Below are 21529 nucleotides of genomic sequence, written 5' to 3' on the forward strand. Positions count from 1 at the left end.
CCATAACTCGCTCATAGGAGTATATTGGAAACTGCCTGTACTCTGATCTGACACCAATTTAGTAGCTTTGCTTAGTGGCTGAGGTTAGCATTTTAGGTGAGGAATGCTGATTCTAAAGCTGTCTCAGAGCACAGAAGGCATATGAGTGAGTGCTCCCCCATTCTCAATCAGGCTGCCTGTCAGAACAGAGGCATAGAGATGCAGAGCGGTGATTCAAATTGCAGTCTTGTGTCTGGGAGCCTGATGAAAGAAGACAAGCGTGCAGATCAGGTACACTATGGAGTCATGGAGAAGTTTGTCTGTTCAGGGGACAAGCATTAGCTGAAGTAACGAGGAGCTCTTCAATACAGAGAGATGTCTGGTTAAACACATCGAAACCCCCTACCTTTTTTTCCCCCGCTCCATTTATTATTGTTTTATGCCACCTGTCCTTTACATTTTGTGAACATTTGATGATGAATGGACCAATAGAAGAGGCCCAAAATGACTTGGAATAAAATCTCATTATATTAAAGAATGGACTTTCTTTTGTAAAGTTAATATTTTGAAGGTATAAATTCTGTGCAAATTATGTGCATTTTTTTTTTGGTCCGCTTAATTCACACATCGAGCAAACATTTATGCCATGGGACTCGAGGCTGAACTCAAGGTTGTTTCACAGTAACGCTTCATCATTCAAGAGAAGTTGGTATGCAGGCTACCACACTTACCTGTGCAGGACTAATGCAATTAATTTGAGAATGGAGAGAACATCTGGAGGGAATAATCAGGTGTACTTAGTAAGGCTTGCAACAAATGGCTTAAATATGGTACAATATGACAAACTGGCAACTATTCAGAAGGCAGAGTATAAAGAAGAAGAAGGCAGCTTAGAAAAAGTGGGATAACCAGAGAGATGAAGGAAGCAGGTTAGGCTGATAAAGGATAGAGAGGGAAATGTACTAGTGAGTGAACAGAGAGTGTTGAGTAGATGGAAGGAGTCCTTTGAAGAGCTAATGAATGAGGAAAACGAGAGAGAGGAGGACAACGGGGGGAGAGATAGTGGATCAGGAAGTGCAGAGAATTGGTAAGGTGGAAGTGAGGGCAGCTTTAAAAAGGATGAAGAATGGAAAAGCAGTTGGTCCAGATGAAATACCTGTGGACATATGGAGATGTTTAGGAGAGTGGACTTTTTAACCAGGTTGTTTAACAAAATCCTGGAGAGTGGAGAAGCAGTGCACTGGTCCCCATTTTTAAGAACAAGGGTGATGTGCAGAGCTGCAGTAACTACAGAGGTATAAAGTTGAGTAGCCACACCATGAAGGTATGGGAAAGAGTTGTTGAAGCAAGGCTAAGGCGAGAGGTTCAGATCAGTGAGCAGCAGTTTGGTTTCATGCCCAGAAAGAGTACCACAGATGCAGTTTTTGCATTGAGAGTGTTGGTAGAGAAGTACATAGAAGGTCAGAAGGAGCTACATTGTGTCTTTGTGGATCTAGAGAAGGCATATGATAGGGTGCCAAGAGAGGAACTGTGGTACTGTATGAGGATGAATGTATGAAGATGCAAGGAGTAGAGGTTGTAAAGGTGCATGACTTCAAATATCTTGGGTCAACCATCCAGAGTAATGGACAGTGTAGAAAAGAGGTGAAGAGGGTGCAGGCAGGATGGAGTGGGTGGAGACGGGTGTCAGGGCTGATGCGTGACAGAAGGATAGCAGCAAGAGTGAAAGGGAAGGTTTACAAGACAGTAGTGCGTCCTGCTATGATGTATGGTTTGGAGACTGTGGCTCTGTCTAAAAGACAGGAGGCTGAGCTGGAGGTGGTGGAGATGAAGATGGTGAGATTTTCGTTGGGAGTGACGAGGATGGACAAGATTAGAAATGAGCAGATCAGAGGGACAGTGAAGGTGGAGTAGCTTGGAGATAAAGCCAGAGAGGCCAGGTTGAGATGGTTTGGACATGTGTTGAGGAGGAATAGTGGATATATTGGTCAAAGAATGTTGGCGATGGAGCTGCCGGGTAGAAGAAGAAGAGGTAGACCTCAGAGGTTTATGGATGTAGTGAAGGTGGACATGGAGATGGGTGGTGTAAAAGTAGAGGAGGCAGTGGATAGGGCAAGATTGAGGCAGATGATCCGCTGTGGCGACCCCTAAAGGGAGCAGCCGAAAGAAGATGACAAACTGGCAACTGTAGCAATGCTACAGCAGCTGAACCACACCGACTCTACCGGAACTTTTAACAAGCTCTCAGCAGGCTTGGCTCAAATTAGTAGGAGAGAAATATGTGGAAGGGCAGATATGTATTTTTCACAATCCCTCTGTAAGAGAACTTTAATGATGAATAGTGAACATGTCTTCGATCTCCTGGTCAGTAAGGAAACCTCTGCCTCTCCACTGCCCTCTAATAGCACATGAATGCCCAAGTCCCAGTCCGAGTTAGAATGCCAGGCATGCACTTGCTTCAGGCGTGAATTAGAGTTGCCCCTCTCTCCCAGCTGAGCTAATTATGGAAAGCATTTTAAATGGACTATTTCCATAAACTAGATCTGTCTACGCTTTAGGGAGGGGAGACTGTCTCATCAGTCGCTGGAAAGGCAAGAGATTTGTCAGTCATATAAATACGTAGTATTGTCTTCCCACTACATATGGCCTACATAGAGAAGAAAACCAATGAAGCTATCAAGCCCATGACTGCAGATGAATTACAAAAAGGTTTAAAGGTTTAGTCATCAGTCTGCATGTTTAACTATGTGCATGTCCAGGTATAAATAATGCATATAACCTCTGGAGGCTTGGTCGTTTTTTCTTTTTCTGGCCTAGTGAGCTGTACTGCATGTGTTTGAGCAGCCCTACTTCTATAAAGCCAAAAGCACGCCATTTTCAAATGAATTGCTCACAAATGAATTGTCGTAGAGCGGCTGGGACAGCAGAAAACTGCTGATTACTGCTGGCAGTGATAGAGACAGATGCTGTTATTCAGAATTACAACTGTTTACAAGATGAGACAAAGCTTTGAGTAAAACACAAACACTGGACTTCCGCAATTAATTTAATGAGCATAATTAGAGTCTATTAAATAAAAATGATAAATACTAGAAAAAGCGACTGAAAGACAGTTCAGTGAAAATCTTTGCTCTTTATCCCTCCTATTCCTGTTACAGAAGTCTTATTGGTGGCATCATTTCCATCACAGACTTTGTAGTTTAAAAGCATGAAAGCTTCAGACAGACCTTCCATAAAACAAATGCAAAACACTGTCTTGAGCTCCTTACCACACCAGTTCTGACAGGTTTTAGTGCATCAAACCTCAAAATCAATAATGCTTCCTTTGGGGTAAAGAAAATTACTTTGTCCATCAGAAGAAAAAAGGTAAACACTCATAAAAGTTTGTCAGCTCCCAGCAGGTTTTCCTCGAGATTGATTCAGTCAAAGTAAGTGTACTTAATACTCAAGTTTGAGCCAACCCCAGCATATATATATATATTCGTTGTGGATTATGGTTTGTGAATTTTGCAAAAAGCTAGACTTTCTTGTTCAGGGATTTCAGACAATGAGTCTAAGGTATGAATAATATATAGGTATAACACTAGCACATCCAGTGGACTGCACACAGCTTAGTGCTTTTGATAATTATTGGGTTTATACCTTTATATTAGTGGTTTGTGAACAGCAGATTGAAACTAGTAAGAAAATATATCAAAATGTTCCACTCCACAAACTGTGTGAACTGTGTCTGTTACAATCAAATTCAACTCTTCGACACTCAGGAGGCTGAATACTTTAAGCAGAAATTTAAACATGAGAAAATGTTTTAAATATTTGGATCCTTTTTTTTGGCTGAACTTCTGAAGTCATACATAAGGCCTCCTACAAACCACCTCTACTGTTTTGACACTGAACAAGGCAATCTTCTGAAATAATGTGATGTCTCTGAGAACTCCTATAACTGGCTATAACTGCCACAAATGTAGTAATGTAGCAAGACCAGGACAGACAGGCAGAGACTGGTTACTGGTTATCAGCATTAGGTATATAATGCTTCAGTGACCGCTAACAAAACAATGCAAATGTATGGACTTACTGCAATGGCCACCTTACTCTTCTAAGTGTTGTGCATAAATCCAGTCCAGCACTCTGATAGTAAAAGATGGACTGGAGTAAATTCAGCCCTTTTTAACTCTAAAGGAAACATTAGCATTCATACACACGCACACTGGTCCTTTTTCGCTGTTTAAACCTCATGACTCAAACCTCTAAGAGAATTTAAAGTGAAAATAAAGGGAAATTTCAACACTGCACCGCCGACCTGTCCGACTGAGATTCATCCAATATTCAAGTCAAACATCTGTGTCTCTACTGAACAGCTGCCTCACCTGAATATCTCACTCTACAGCTTATGAACAGGCGCAGTGCTGCGTGTTTTTACTTCTCAGCTCTTCTCGGAGCAGTCCAGGACATGGCAGGACGGCAGAGAGAAAGTGGCTACACCAGCTTGCTCGCCCTGTCAGAGGAAGACAGAGAAGTCTGAAAAGGTAGGTGGTGCTAGAGAGCGCTTTGTGTCCGTATAAAAGCAGTTTTCTCACTGTGGCAGTCCAGTTCCTCACTGTCCGATTCTGAATTCATGCCACCTGCAGTGTCCTCATCCCCCCACACGGTGGGGATCCCGCGGTATGCCACTCTGCTGCTTGTCCAATCACGGCTCAGGCCAAAACCAAAGGCCACTCGCATGCCTCGGCCGCTGGAGTCTGTGACGGGTAGTTTGGTCCTCCGGTAGAAGGAGGCGTTGGCCGCACCAGAGTGCAGCTGCAGCAGCACAAAAACAGCCGCGAACGTGGCCAGGATGAAGGCACAGCTGAGCACTGCCACCAGCACGGGTAAATGCGAGGACAGTCCTTTTTGGGGTGAGGGCCCATCTGAGTCCAAGTCTGGATCCGAGTCTGAACCATCCCCTCTTTGGACATTTTGTGTGGGTCCAGCAGGAGACTTGCGCTGCACCTGGTTCTGGCGCAGGCAGGATGTGGCCACCAGGTGGCTGTGAGAGGGGCAGGACAGGCACTCTGCCTCCCCAGGGCCGGAGCAGGTGAGGCAGGCCGGGTGGCAGGGCAGGCAGGCCTGAACGGACGACTGCTCCACCCAGTTCTCCAGTGACAGATTGAGCAGCTGCAGACCTGACGTGAAGCCCGGAGGACAAGCTTTTACACAGCCCTGCAGATAGAGTGAAGATCCAGCGCTGCACTCTGCAAAACAACACAAAAAGAAAGGAGGGTTTGTTTACAAACACCACATCCACTTCAAGCAGATAGTAGTTTTAGTAAATGCCAATGTCTGAGTCAAACAAGATATTTAAACCCCTGAAACAGGTAATCTTAAGGCTTTTCAGTAGTACCATGAATTACATGGTAACCACAATGAAACTAATAGCCAATGATGTTCCATTTTTTTATATATAATCGTACCGTGATAGGATGCCACCTGTGCAAGTCCAGTCGTGACATTTCCTTGTTACTAAATATTCCACAGTCATCTGTCAGTGATATAACAAAGTGGAAGCGATTGAAATGGTAGGCCACGTAAAATGACAGAGCGTATGCTGGGGTCAGCGGATGCTGAGGTGCATAGCGTGCAGAGGTCACCAACTTTCTGCGGAGTCAATTGCTACAGACCTTCATGTGGCATTCAGATTAGCTCAAGAACAGTGAGTAGAGAGCTTCATGGCATGGATTTCCATGGCTGAGCAGTTGCATCCTCATATCATTAAGCGCAATGCAGTGGGGTTGTTTTTCAGGAGTTGGGCTCGGCCACTTAGTTCCAGTGAAAGAAACTCTTCATGCTTCAGCAGACCAAGAGATTTTGGACAATTTCATACTCCCAACTTTGTGGGAAACGTTTGGGGAGAACTTGAGTGACCTGCATAGAGGCCTGAGCTCAACCCGATAGAACACCTTTGGAATGGATTAGAGCACAGAGACTCTGAGCCAGGCCTTCTTGTCCAATATCAGTGTCTGACCTCAAAAAAATGTGCTTCTGGAAGAGTGGTCAAAAATTCCCATAAACACACTCCTTAACCCTGTGGAAAGCCTTTCCAGAAGCTGTTATAGCTGCAATGGGTGGGCTGACATCATATTCAATCCTATGGATTAAGATTGGGATATCATTCAAGCTCATATGCGTGTGAAGGCAGACAACCAAATACCTTTGGCAATATAGTGTATATGTATACCAGGGTCTACCAGACACATTCGACTATACAAGAAAACTGAGCAAGACACTTTGCACGTTAGAGCATCTGAAGAAATGAAAGTACTCCCCATTGCCGGTTTTAGTGCAGCATTTTTAAGTAACTGGCAGCGTAGTATATTTTACTTGAATTGCTTTGGATTCACAGGATTGAACTTGAATGTATGCTGTGTGGCTATAATATCTACAAAAGCACTAAAATCAGATTAGGATTCGGTACAAACACATACTTTGCATTAAATAACTCTGAATGGGAATGGGGGCCAAACATTCAACCATAACATCACCAACCAATTTCCCCACAGTTCAACCTCTTAAAGCATGAGTGAGCAGAGGACGGAAAGGAAGGACCACAACCAGACTCACTGATTGCTTTGTCTGAATGTTAAAACACGAACATTAAAACAGCTTTGCTTATGCCTCAGTAGTCAGTAACGCTCCCCTGTTACTGTAATAAAATGTGTCCAGGAAAGGCACTTATCAGCACTTAAAGCACTTAAATGGAACGAGAACATTGGAGACAAAATTAGAACCACACTTCAGTGGTTCACTCAGAGAAGATGTTACCTCAGATAAATTATATGGTTTGCACATGACTGTATTATACAACTGCTTCATTTGTGTTCATTGTAATTTCTATTTATTTTCGTCAGGTACAATTCCAAAATTCAAATGTATTCATAGCCTAACAGTAAAGTTAAAGTAACAGTCAGTTACACATCAACAATTATTTGTCGCAGGAGGAGGCAACTATGAAAGCCTTCTGCATCAAAATGAGAAAAGAAAGAACACTTCAAAAGTGTTTTCCTTTCAATGCAATTTACACTAATTCAATCCCTTTTGGCAGCGACTACCACTATAGTGTTCTTGTGTTAATATTCATAAAGACAAATGCGCATTTATAATGGAAAAGAGTCATGCTGAGCTGATAAAAGAACGAATTATCATGACACAACCCAGGGATTAGTGTGTGTGTGCGCGCATCCGTATCTTCTCACCAATGCAGATCTGTTGAGCATCAAAGGTTTTGCAGCTGTTGTTGGAAGGCCTACTGAAGTCAGACGCAGACAGGTCTGCAGAGCTGGAGCCTGTTCCATATAGGATGAGTGTGAACTGAGAAAGAACACCTTGGGGCATAAAAGAGAGACAGTGTGACAGAGAGAGTGTGAGAGGGAGCAGCAGAGAGACAAACGAGAGAGAAATGGTCTTAGCCAGAGCCCTCAGAACATGTCTTTCACATTTATTTCTGTCTGATCAAATGTTTTGTCTGAGACAATTAGATTTCTAAAACATTTCTATAAGATTCCCAATATCTCTTACCATAGTCATTAAGCCCGGCCACATTCTCTATTTCAAGGGTCCACTCTCCTCGAGGGTCCTCGTCCCATGCATGTGTGGTCATGAATGCCCAGTCATTGAAACCTTCTGCAGAGTTGTCCTGCGGCCTGAGTCAAACACACAACAGCAGAGGTGGCTCAGTGCAATGAAAACATCTTGAAACTAAGATAGTTGATGCAGTGCTCTTATTCAGAACGTCCTGGTAGTGTAGCCAGGGTAACCATCTCCATTAGACAGTTTATTTTGCTACTTATGCAATTTTACAGGCATGACTTATGGGTAGCTATAGGAACTTTATAACATACAGTACTGTGTCAGAGAGACCACCTTTTCGTTTATTCAAATCCCAGTCAAAATGCCCTTAAATACAAGTTGCACATTTTTCAGTGTAAAGCAGGAAACAAATATTTAACAAACTTACACAAAAGCCCCCAACACCAAGTACAATATTAAATCTGTCAGTTATTAATTAGTTAACTCTTGTCCAATCTTGTGGACTTTGCTGTCACTATAACTGCCATTCTTCCAATCTTAAAACCAATCAATTCCAGCTGTGTACTCCCAAAAAAGCTGTTTCCAAAGCTCGTACTGACATTGTTTCCCTATAATGAGACTTAACATTCACACAAACTATCCAAACTCACCTCAGCGACCTTACACATTTCTTTCTTATGTGCATCTAAAATGGCTAAAGGAACTATTTCTGAGATTATGTACAACACAATCCATTTGTATAAGTCAAAGGAAAACAAATAAAAAACAGGAGCTTCTGAAACCTAACAACCATGCAAGACCTGGAACACCATCAAAACTGTCACCGCCAGAAAAAAAAAAACATCCACAGGTGTTTGTCCATCCTTCCACTGTGAGAAGACAACTCAACACTATGAGTCTGAAAGGATGTGTAACTTGTAACTTTCAAGAAGCCATAATTGAAAAAAGAAATTAGAACAAAAATAGAGTGGAGTAAGGTTTTATGCACTGTAAGTATGAACTTGTGATAGATATTACTTAGATTGAGAAAAGCAGAAAATGTAACCAACATCTAAGGCTGAACTTTACATGTTAACAAGAAGCATGGAGAAATATCCCTTCAGATTTCTTTAAAAAACAGAGAGAAAGTCTCCCGGCTGGAAAGAATAGAAGCTGTCATAAAAAGTAATCGGTACCAACACTAAATAGTAAATTTAGTAATTAAATAGTAAATAAATAGTATATTTAGCTGTTCAGGCCTCCTTGTAATTTTCTGTTAAAAATATTTTTTTTCTAGCACTGAAAAATGAGTAACTACACAATGGCCGCTTTAACTGATTATTAAATAAATAATGGGGAGTCCCTGACATTTGTACAGTACTGTACCTCAGTCACGACTCTAACCTTTGCAGATTTAATTCAGTTGTATTTGAAAAGTAAGAGTAAGAAAATTCACATTCCAAAGGCAGGAACAATATTTTAGACCGTGTTTATCTGAAAATGTCCATTTTTTGGTGGAGTAATCAAAGAGGATTTGTATATGACTGAATACAAATATCCAATGTTAGTATTTTTAAGATTTTAAGTTGCGCAGTATTATTAGAGAGGGGGTGTGTGTTCATGTGTTTCTACCTTGGTGCCAGCAGTGTGGAGCGGGTCCCCAGTGGACTGATAAGGTGAATGGCCAAGTTTCCTCTGTGGCTGTAGGACAGAGTGAGTCTGGCCTGCACATGCTCCAGAGAACTCACGAAATCCAGCTGTCCTGAACATGCTTCCACACTCTTACTGAACAACAGCTGATTCCTCACTTCCCTACAATAGAAAGAGAGCAGCTCAGACCAACATATTCTCCAAATATTTTTCAGTACTGAGCCTCAAATTCAAAAAGCATAAGTAAGCAGGCTACACTAAATGCCAACTACAAAGCATGATCACAAAACAGAATGGTTGAATAGACTGCGCTCTGTGGGCAGATAGAGTTCGACAGTGTTGAAAATTTAATTCTGTACTGATGGCTGGACACAATGTGATCACTGTAGGTTGGGCCATAATTTCAATATGTTTGAAGACCGTTCAGCCGGCTCATGCTGGATTTTCTGTGAAAACTACCTGAAATAGTGGTTCTGATACATTGATGTGCAACTTTTGAAATCTAAAATCCCAGTCAGACTGCACTGCATTGTTTATAAAGTGGTTTGTTTGTCTTGGACCTTTTTTGGTTTTGGAACAACGTGCAGCTGGGAAGTCAATTACACACGGAAATGAAATTTGTTCTAACAACATATAACAACAGCTATTACAAGCTCTAGGTCCAAACATCGGATAGTGTAGTCCATAGAGCAGTAAAGAGGTTCACTGTCTCGTTTGCAGGTGTTTCTACTTAGCTTTTAATATTTGATTTCAGTTTTGTATCTACCCACTACATTTTAGCACCTGGATCTGTAATAGTCTGGTGAAGGGAAAGAGTCTCCTAGCTAGCCACATCAGAATAAGGTCTAGAAAATAAAAATGTCATTTGGTCAGTCAGTTAGCACTAGCCTGGGAGCTCTTAAGTAGGAAAACACAAAGCAACATTAACATACTCAAATGGTGATCCATCAGTTGAGCAGTAATGAGCATGCAGTTGCCAATCTGTCGAGGACAGCATAACTAGATGATGCGGTGTCACTCCTGTTCCTGGAGCACTGCTGCAGTGCACATTAGTGTTCTTGTTGCTCCTGGCACACCTGAGCCAACTCATCAGCTAATTAACAAGCCTTTCAATGAGGTTAAAACGAGTGTGTTAGAGCAGAGAAAACAAAAAAACAAGCAGCGCAAGACTTCTGCAAAAGTGGAAATGGACAACACTGACATAACCCACTTTGGAGCAGCTATGAGCAAGGGTAACATACTTGCCAGGAAATTGAGGCCACCCTTAAGCCAGAAAACTCTCAGAAAATACATGACCCACCGCTGGGTTATTTTAAGGTTGTTTGTGTCATACTGGAGCTACAAGGACAAAGTATTACATAGTTCTTGAAGCTGACCTATTCTGCAGCGCCGGATCCACAGGCAGCTGGCACTGGATTCGGCGAGCTGCGTGGCTGTTTTGACCTTTCTTACCTGGGCTCCGTCAGCATGTCGATAACACATTTGTGCTGTGGCCCCACGCTGCTCCAGTTCCGGGCCAGTGCCACCATCGCACTTGCATCCAGCAGACCATAGCCATAGGAGTGGCTCACTGCCAGGGAGAGAGAGAGAGAGAGAGAGAGAGAGAGAGAGAGAGAGAGAGAGAGAGAGAGAGGGAGAGAGGGAGAGAGAGAGAGAGAGAGAGAGAGAGAGAGAGAGAGAGAGAGAGAGAGAGAGAGAGGGGTGAGGTCAGATCAGATGAGTGCACTGAGCCAATGCAGGTGTGACCAGGTTCCAGCTGGGATCTGCTTGTTACCTAAGCGTCCCACGCCATTGGTCCTCCAGTCACTTGTGATGAGATGGGCGGGATGTGCCGTTCTAACCACCAGGTGCTGCATGTCCCTCCAGGTCAGATTCATACTGTTTAATAAAAAAAAAAAAAAAAACACTGTTTGAAATATGTTCATAATCACTGTTCCCTGCTAGGGAACCATTAAAAATGTTTGTATACCAGATATATTAATAAATTGACTTTGATACTGATTGCTGAACGCTACTTTTTTGGAACAAATAAAAGTGGGTGTGGCTTAAACCAGAAATGAGTGAGAGGTGATGATGGTGAGTATATTTACAGACTACAATGGACTAAACCTGAGCTCGGAACTTAATTACATTCATGTAATTTGTAACATGCATGTAAATGTAATTTAGACAACCATTCAGCTATCTAGACTAGCAAGATTACTGGTTCACAGATCCTGAAAAGACAGACTATTCAGACACTGAAATTTAGTATTGAATGTGATTGGACGGTTTAAGATTCTGTAGCGTTAATTGTAGTGTACGTTAATTCTGTAGTGTTAGTGGTAATTCAGTCAGTACCACAACAGTTTTGGATTTCAGTACTCTTTATTTAAAGAATAGTGTTCTATTGCTTTTGAACATCAGTTCTACAAAATAAAAAGAAAAAGTAACGTCAAGAAGCCTCAAATATTGTTTCAAATGTGTTTTAATACTGGCATTTTCTTCCAGCAAAAAGTAGTAGTGAGATAGAACCATAACACTGTTGCAATATCAGGTGTAGCTCAGCCTTTCATGCTTAACCTGAATGTCCTATGGTTCCAGCCAGTCTGTAAAGCATTTCAGAGCCCATCACATTTGCTGAATTCTGGATAATTACCTGCTCACTCTTTCATTTTTTGAAGAAACACCACAAAGACACTTAATAAGATATGAAACAATAACAAGTAAGCACACTTTCCTTCACTTAACTAAAATGGTAATGAATGACACTTCACTTCATAATGAATGGCAAATATTTAAGCCATAATCTCGAAATACAATGCTCACATGAAGAATAAAACATTTTGCTAAGATGTCCATTTTGTATCTGGTATGTGCTAAAGTACAAACTTAGTAATGGCATGCTGCAATGTAAAGCAAATATTTACCAACTGGTGCTACAGTTTTCATAAAGAACTATGCTGTTGTCACAAATAATGAGAAGAACCCTTTCTCAACCAATCAGTCTATGCCCAGTACACGATCATATGAAACAGAATGAATTCTATGAATTCATATAATAATGTTCCATGGGCTTGCTCATCACCCTGTGACAATACTTATATTCCTTCCTATACAACAGAGCCCACAGAGCACATGATGATAGTGGTATTATGAACATTAGTGCACAACAGCATGGACTGTCATGCGCTGTGAAACCTTGCAAACTAAAATCATAATTAACAAACACTTAACTTTCAAATTGCTAGCAAAAAGAACTTAACACATCCGTTGGGACAGCATCATCAAAAAGCACTTACACCTCCTACTTTAAACATTTTGGCTCAGAGCATGTGCTCTTTGACTGGATCAGCTGTTGCACTGCACAGCAGAACGCACAGCCCGGAGGGTATAGACAGCTCTGTCAGAGGCACACAGAAGTCCAGCGGTGCTGCTCAGGACATACTGTATCTAACTGGAACAGGTGGCCAAACACTGAAGGAGTGATATATTCATGCACTGATATTTATTTATTACAGCAAATGAACATGAAAACTGAAAAGCACATGTTTTGTAGACTACCTCATACTTTCAGATGTATTTGCTCCTACTTCCATAAATCTAGCAGGATAATTTATGAAAGGTCAAGCTAGCTACATTTTTATTTGCCCCTTGATAAATGACCCAGCGGACAAATTCATAATCTCATAGACACAATTTTTAATTAGGGCTTAATATAGTACAAAGGGTGACCTAGAGATGACTGGGTAAGTGGTAATACAGGTAAGAAGACCTCCTGAAGGGAAAACACCAGAGGCCCTGTGGCTTACTCACATACAGAGAGAGAAATATACATACACAGGCTTTGAAGTCACCTTCAGCTAAACAGCAACACCATAAAGAGCTCCACCTGATTTAATGGGGAGAAAAAAGCGAAGTAACGGAAGCCTACGGGGAGACAGAGGGAGCGAACACAAAGGCACTTCAGACGAATACAATCAAAGTATGTGTCAGCGGGGTTTACTGCCCCGAACGGCAGGGACCAAAATAGAAGAGCTCCCTTCTGCTCCCCTCTATACACTCCTCCTACCATATACTGTGAACAAGTCCACATTTCACACTGTCTGAACAGAGTGTTCCAGCCAATGATCCACGGCCTTCTAAACGATATTCTTCTCTCACTCATCCCATGATGAAGGGAGAGGGAGAGGGAGAGGGAGAGAGAGGGAGAGGGAGAGGGAGAGGGAGAGGGAGAGGGAGAGAGAGAGAGAGAGAGAGAGAGAGAGAGAGAGAGAGAGAGAGAGAGAGAGAGAGAGAGAGAGAAACTTGCTGAACCATAATACATTTCAATGTCTTATTACCACTCTTCAGCGTGGAAGGCCAAAATATTATGCAGCTCAGTGAGAGCTGATAATTGAGTATGATGACTCGTGAGAAGGTGATGTGGTCACTGAGCCATAAATGCATGCCTCATTCAGCTGGACTGGAGAAGGGCAGGTGCAGCCAGCACCATTCTTTCTTCTCAACTCTCTCTGTCTCCTTTAGCGGAGGACAAATGTCAAGCACACGTCAGCAGAGTGTCAGATTTATAAAAGTGGAGTGTGAGGTATGAGGGGAAGTGTGTGTGTGTGTGTCTGTGTGTGTGATTGAGTGAAAGTAGGATGGGAAGGTGGGTCATGGAGAAGTGTAATATATGAGTTACAGGTGATGGATGTATGACTACATGTCATGTGTGACATGTGCATTAATGCAAAATGTACATGTGTGTGTATGTGTGTGTTTGTGTATATGTGTGTGATATAAAGTGTGTTAGTTAATCAACAATGAGGAATGAGTGAAGAGGTAGCTGGCAGCTATCGGACACCTGGGGAGCATTATGCTGAGCGATGGGGGAGCAAGGGAGGAAAACCTGACCCACCCAGAGAGAGCAAGGCCAATTATACTCTCTTGGACCCTCATCCACAGATGGCTGTGGCATCGCTGGGAAATGAACTTGCGGTAGCACTTTACTTTACAGATCGGTAATAAGTGGTTAATGGTATGGTAGTATCATGGTAATGAGTTGTATTTATCCATAAATCAAATGTCAATTTCATAGTTGTTATGAAATAATAAAAAGGTTTACAACATATACATAATCTCTTTGAGTTGTATTTGGAAAACCAAATAAAAATATTTCTGGAAAAAATAAATAAAATGGTAATTGTAGCGGTAACAAGTCAGAAATAAAAGGGTAAACTAATGGTAACAAGTTGTACTTAGTAAAATATTACTTGTGTACTTTCCAGTTCATAATGAATAATAAGCTTGTGTTTTGTAGTGACAACAAATTTGTAACAAGATAACAAGATGTATTTACCTAAAAATGACATGCACATTTGTTAGTCAATAATTAATAAGTGGTCAGTAATAAAATAGTAAAATAATGGTAACAAGTTGAACTTACCTAGATAATTCATACAAATGTTCTAGTTCTTAGTAAATAAGAGTAGTATAAGTATATAAGTAAGTCAGTAACTGTAGAGATGACTAGTTGATAATAAAGTGGGAAAATATCGGTAACAAACTTTAATTACCCATCAATCAAAAGGGCAGTAATATTAGGCTTATTAGCCCAAAAACAAAGCAGTAGTTTTGCTGAAATTATGGGGTTTTAGTGCTGTAAAATACTAATTCACTTGTTCTACTTTGTTTCTTAGCTGTTTTGTCTTTAAGTGGTCAGGGGCTGGATGATGTTACATGCTGGAATTACAGTGGAACTAAATGGTATCGGAGCTGTAAAATGCAAACTTGCTTCTTTCCATCGTTTTTCCCCACTTACTACATCTCACATCATATAATAGCATCAGCTCAGCAGAACAGTCTGGGTAACTGCACTGAAACAGTCACTAAATTACTGCATTAGATCTCATGGTTGTTCTACTACTTTACAAGTGCACTTACACAGGAATAGATGAGGTAAATGTACTGAGATTACGCAGAATCGGCTGGAAAATGCAACATCACATGTATCCAAAGCTCGTAGCAAAGAGCCATATACCCCGTACTCCCGAAGCACCGAATACCCCGGGGAGCACAGTCGAATGCCTTCTCCAGATCCACAAAGCACATGTGGAGTGGTTGGGCAAACTCCCATTAGCCCTCTAGGATCCTGGAGAGGGTGAAGAATTGGTCCAGTGTTCCACGACCAGGGCGGAACCCGCACTGCTCCTCCTGAATCCGAGGTTCGACTATAAGCTGGACTCTCTTCACCAGTACCCCTGCATAGACCTTACCAGGGAGGCTGAGGAGTGTGATTCCCCTGTTCCTTTTTTAAAAAGAGGCCCCACCACCCCAGTCTGCCAATCCAGTGGCACCGCCCCCGATGTCCACGCAATGTTGAAAAAGCATGTCAGCCAAGACAGCCCCACCTTTATTTTACCATCTTATTACAATTTTGTTATCACTACAAAACACCAGCTTATTATTCATTATGAACTGGAAAGTACACAAGTAATATTTTGTTAAGTACAACTATTTTACCATTTTATTCCTGACTTGTTACAGCTACAATTACCAATTTATTATTTCATAAGAACTATGACATTGACATTTAACTTATGGATAAATACAACTCATTACCACAACATTACCATAACATCCATCCATCCATCCTCAACCGCTTATCCAGGTCTGGGTCACAGGGGCAGCAGCCTAAGCAAAGTGGCCCAGGCCTCCCTCTCCCTGCCACCTCCTCCAGCTCTTCCAGAGGGATACCAAGGCAAGACAGTCGAGAGATATAATCCCTCCAACGTGTCCTGGGTCTTCCCTGTGTGCTCCTCCCCATTGGACATGTCTGGAACACCTCCCTAGGGAGGCGTCCAGAGGCCATCCTTACCAGATGCCCGAACCACCTCAACTGGCTTCTCTCAATGTGGAGGAGCAGCAGCTCTACTCCGAGCCTCTCCCAAATCGCCGATCTTCTCACCCTATTTCTAAGGGAGAGCCCGGCGACCCTGCGGAGAAAGCTCATTTCGGCCACTTGTATCTGCGATCTCGTTCTTTCGGTCACTACCCAAAGCTCGTGACCATAGGTGAAAGTCGGAACGTAGATTGACCGGTAAATTGACAGCGTTGCATTCTGGCTCAGCTCTCTCTTCACCATGATGGAGTGGTATAGGGTCCGCATTACTGCAGACGCTGTGCCAATCTGCCTGTCAACCTCTCACTCCATGCTTCCTTCACTCGTAAACAAAATCCCAAGATATTTAAACTCCTCCACTTGGGGCAAGAATTCACTCCCGACCTGGACAGAGCATTCCACCCTTTACCATAAGATTACCCTTTTATTACCGATCTGTTATCTCCTAACAACAGGCCCAACAGGAGTCGCAACCCATTTTTATGACAAGAACACAGGCTAAATCAGTAAACTTGAACACAAACACCACCATGGTAATAACAAAACATGTAGAATACATTCAAACCTAAACTTTAACTTTACACTAACAACCCACAAAAACTGTGAAGAGAACTGCTGAAAAATTAGAAAACAGCTTAATATTACAAAAATAACTAATAAGGAATTTGGCATAGAATTCTGGCAGATTTTAAAATATTTATATTACTTACGTAAGTTGTTTTGAAATCAAGAAATTGAAAATATCATATTTGATTATCCATTAACAATACAGACCTCAGTGCAAACAGGCTGAGCTATTCTTAGGTTATAGAAGTGCGTAATAAAACTTTGAGCCCTCTGGTAGGCCCTGTCCTTTTAAGGGATTACCTAAAATTACTAGAGTCTGATTAATTTTTGACTGTATAAAATGGCTGATGCCTACAACTTCCTTTAACACCAGTATGGGTATTTCTATACTAATTGGGCCCTAATTACTTAGCTACAGGAAAAAGGGTGTGTATGTCTGTGTGTAGGAAGGTCTCTCACTCACTTGGCTTCCAGGGCGAGAGCAATGATGCCGGCAGCCAGGGGGGCTGAGGCAGATGTGCCGGTGTGCGAGTCTGTACATTTTTTCCTTAGATCTGTTGTCACCTATTCTCATACACACACACACAGACACACACACACACACACACACACACACACACACACACAAAGGTGAGTGGTCAGATATGAAAAAGCCATCAGAAACATCCAGAAATGAATGGTTAGCAGAGAACTGCCAGAGGCGAGAGCTGGCCTGGCTGACAGATATGACAGCGCTGGCAGCAGGGGGGACGGCCTCACTAAATCTCACATACACTGCTGCTGGAGCCATGGCCGCCCCAGAGACTAATAAGAAGACATCCTCATCATACTGGCTGGCTGGGCCCAAGTTTAATTAGGGCCTTTGAGACCTGGGGACTGGCTTTCACTGTTTAGGATAAGAAATGGTCCACCCTCCGGCAACGTCATCATCAAGACTAATGCAGAGTAACAGAATAGGGCTGCACAATATATTGCTTGCTAACTGGTATCGCAATACAGGCCTTCAGGTTACTGATATCACAAGAATTTGCAACACGTAAATGAGTAATGTAATAAGCTTGATGTACTAAGCATTTTGCTGATGCAGTCTGTCTTCCTAATGTATTGCAGAACCTTCGGAAAACTACAAGAAAAATGTGAAGATATTCAAAGTGTGTCCCATTATATGTTCTGCTCTATTTATTGAAATATGACTAAATCATGGTGACCAGCTAGTGTGAATGTTTCTCTACCTTTTAAAACCAAGTGTAAATGTAAATTTGTAGCAGGGTCTAATATTGACATGGTTAAATATTTGACAGCGGCACAAGCCTTGAACATGCGCTGAAAGAATTTTCACAATTTGAATAACACTGTTTAACTCTCAGACCCAGATGTATATATGTGAAAAGTGCAATGTGACATAAAACAACACCCTTGTAAAATGTTTTAGTGGGAAAGAATGTCATTAAAGAATCTCATTCCTCTATCTCTTCATCACTAAACTTTCACTTTTCTTTCTTGTTTCCAGCGTTGACAGCACAATTATTTCACTGCACCTTCTAAGCCCCCTGCTTCACCAGCAAAAAAGTTAGTGGGTGGGGCTACGCACCATTTGTATAATAAGCTGTGTTAAATTCAGCTACAGCGTGGGTGCATACTGAAGTCATATCAAGGTATGTTCTGTGCTGCACTTGCACCCATACGCGTAACAGCCCCTGAATGTTTTGGGTGCTGTGAGCATTTTGACTAATTGCAGATACTCTTTGGGAATCAAGACATTTGCATGATCCGACAAATGTAAATAGTTTTGGTCAAAATAAGGCAGGCTAATTGTTAACCACATTGTTATGAGTTCTCCAGTGTGTTATTACTACACTGCAGGGCATATCATAGTTAAATTATAGAGCAATACAATCCCAATATGGTATTCTGTCTTTTGCATACATCCCTGCAACCTCACATGCACATACAGTATATTGCCAAAGGTATTCACTCACCCATCCAAATAACTGAATTCAGGTATTACAATCACTTCCATGGCCACAGGTGTATAAAACCAAGCACCTAGGCATGCTAGGCTGTTTCTACAAACATTTGTGAAAGAATGGGTCACTCTCAATAGCTCACTGAATTCCAGCGTGGTACCCTGATAGGATGCCACCTGTGCAAGTCCAGTCGTGACATTTACTTGTTACTAAATATTTCACAGTCAACTGTCAGTGGTATTGTAATAAATTGCAATTGGGAGCGACAGCAACTCAGCCACGAAGTGGTAGGCCATGTAAAATGACAGCGGGGTCAGCGGATGCTGAGGCGCATAGTGAACAGAGGTCACCAACTTTCTGCAGAGTCAATCACTACAGACCTCCTTCATGTGGCTTTCAGATTAACTCAAGAACAGTGAGTAGAGAGCTTCATGTAATGGGTTTCCATGGCTGAGTAGCTGCATTCAAGTCTTACATCACCAAGTGCAATGCAAAACGTTAAAACGCAGTGGTGTAAAATGCCGCCACTGGACTCTAGAGCAGTAAAGACATGTTCTCTGGAGTGACAAATCACGCTTCTCTGTCTGGTAAGCCGATGGACGAGCCTGGGTTTGGTGTTGCCAGGAGAACGGTACTTGTCTGACTGCATTGTGCCAAGTATAAAGTTTGCTGGAGGGGGGATTTTGGTGAGGGGTTGCATTTCAGGAATTGGACTCGGCCCCTTAGTTCCAGTGTAAGGAACTCTTAATGCTTCAGCAGACCAAGAGATTTGACAATTTCAAACTACCAAATTTGTGGGAACAGTTTGGGGATTTGCCCCTTCTTGTTCCAACATGACTGCGCACCAGTGCACAAAGCAATGTCCATAAAGACATGGATGAGCGAGTTTGGTGTGGAAGAACTTGACTGGCCTGCAGAGAGTCCTGACCTCAACCTGATAGAACACCTTTGGGATGAATTAGAGTGGAGACTCATCAGTGTCTGACCTCACAAACTACCTTCTAGAACAATGGAACAAATTCCCATAAACACACTCCTACACCTTGCGGAAAGCCTTCCCTGTTATAGCAGTAAAGGGTGGGCCGATGTCATATTATACCCTATGGATTAAGATTGGGATGTCACTCAAATTCATATGCGTGTGAAGGCACACGAGCGAATACTTTTGGCAATATAGTTTATATTGTACTGTACAAAAGTCATATACCACATTTGTTTATTTAATTTCCATTCAAAATGGCCATGTTAGGATATTTCGCAGGAGTTTTAGATGTTCCACTTGCATAAGGCAGGGGAAAGTCAAAGGAACATAAGTGGAAATGTGTTCAAAACATTATTAAAAGTTAAAGTTAAAAAATGGGACCCCTAACATCCATTCAAGACTTGGTGGACCACCAAAACTGTCACCATCAGATAAACAGTACTTGACAGGTGTATCTGTTCATCCTTTCACTGTGAGAAGACAACTCAACACTGTAAGTCTAAAAGAATGTGTAGCTGTCAAAGAGCCTTTAATGAAAAAAATCTCAAAACAATGGACTGACTACACCAGACTCCATTTGAGTGATCATTTAGTGTATTTGGGGTTACCTGAGTCATGAGTCATGAGTTACCTGAGTCAACTTCTAACACTGAACTTTGGAGGTGTTGCAGGTTTCTTTGAAAAACTAAAAGCAAGTCTCCTTGAAGAATGGAAGCTGTAATAAAAAAGGATGAGTACCCTAAATACAGAAAAATATTACAATATTTTGAGTTGTTGTGGCTTATGTGTAATTTTCTGTCAAACATATGTTTTCTACTTTTCCTGATGCAGAAAAAGGAATCATTTGTACTCAATGGTCATTTTGACTAGAAATTGGTTTCTGACTTTTGCACAGTATTGTATACTTATTATTCATACACATACAGGCAGACATTCACACACACAACCAGGTCTGCATGCTCACACCCAATAAAAGCCAAACTGTTGTCAGAGTGCCAACATTTTCAGCCAAAATCAGCATTACCTGTGTCACTAAAATGAAACACAGGGCTCGAAAGAGAGCGAGAGAATTGCTATCGGTTTCAAATGCAAACACAGGGACACATTCTACATTTTCAACAGAGCCGTTTGCGATCGGTTTCCTCTCCTGTGCCACGGTGAAAAGAGGCGAGTGTGAGACAGAGAGAGAAGAAAAAGAGAGGGAGAAAGAAAAGGAGAGCGAGAGAGTGAGCTGTAGCTCGCTTCCAGAATCCACAATCACTCTCACTGGCACATATAATTACTGGCGAATCAGGCAGAATTAGGCTAATTCCCCACAGGCAGAGAGAATAGGGTGAGCGCACACACCAACAAGTAGCATGAAATGTTTAAAAAGACTCTCATCAGACAGTATTGTTGAAACTCTGAAGGTTATTCACAAAAAAAACATAATATGCTTTGAGCTTAAAAGATTTAATTAGCTTTGAAGGCTGTGTCTAAATTATCCATGTCTGTGTGGCATGGCTAAAGCCAGTTAGGCTCTGCTGAAAAGGCACAACAGTGTACTAAAAATACACACTATGTAACCCTGCACTGCACGCTATGCAGATTGTACTCCACCCATCAAATGTGCCTCTCTCTCTTAGATCCACTGACTTTTCACCTCTCTTTTGCCTTTCTTTGTTTTTTTCTCCCCTTCTCTCATTGTCTCTAACACACATACACATTCTCTCACCCATCTGGAAAGTGTGACATGGGGACAAAGCTGCACTGAAAGAAGCAATACACTGAATTTACTTGACTCAAATGTACATAAACACATTAATTTTATATATTACATTACATTTATATTAGATTCACTCCTTGATCAATCCCAGGCTTATTACAGACTAGGGCTTCTTATTCAGAAGTTCAGTGACTTCAGTGCAAACTGGTTGAACTATTCTTAGGTTATAGAAGTGTTTAATTAAACATTGGGCCTGTTGATGTTAAAGCTGT

The 21529-nt window shown here is 41.8% G+C and overlaps 1 protein-coding gene across 2 annotated transcripts in view; it reads right to left on the bottom strand.

Moving 5' to 3' along the window:
* Positions 1-3012: 3012 nt before the first annotated feature.
* The window catches only part of furinb (furin (paired basic amino acid cleaving enzyme) b), a 110162-nt gene continuing 91645 nt past the window's right edge, over positions 3013-21529 (bottom strand). For both annotated transcript variants that reach the window (XM_017700099.2, XM_017700100.2), the window contains 7 exons: positions 17067-17167; positions 10949-11052; positions 10627-10744; positions 9157-9336; positions 7534-7658; positions 7212-7340; positions 3013-5213 (listed from right to left, as the gene is read on the bottom strand). In XM_017700099.2, the coding sequence (XP_017555588.1) occupies positions 4519-5213; positions 7212-7340; positions 7534-7658; positions 9157-9336; positions 10627-10744; positions 10949-11052; positions 17067-17167 (1452 nt within the window). In that variant the 3' untranslated portion in view covers positions 3013-4518. The remainder of the gene's footprint in view (positions 5214-7211; positions 7341-7533; positions 7659-9156; positions 9337-10626; positions 10745-10948; positions 11053-17066; positions 17168-21529) is intronic.

The sequence above is a fragment of the Pygocentrus nattereri genome, chromosome 11, assembly GCF_015220715.1.
Source record: "Pygocentrus nattereri isolate fPygNat1 chromosome 11, fPygNat1.pri, whole genome shotgun sequence".
NCBI classification, from domain to species: domain Eukaryota; kingdom Metazoa; phylum Chordata; class Actinopteri; order Characiformes; family Serrasalmidae; genus Pygocentrus; species Pygocentrus nattereri.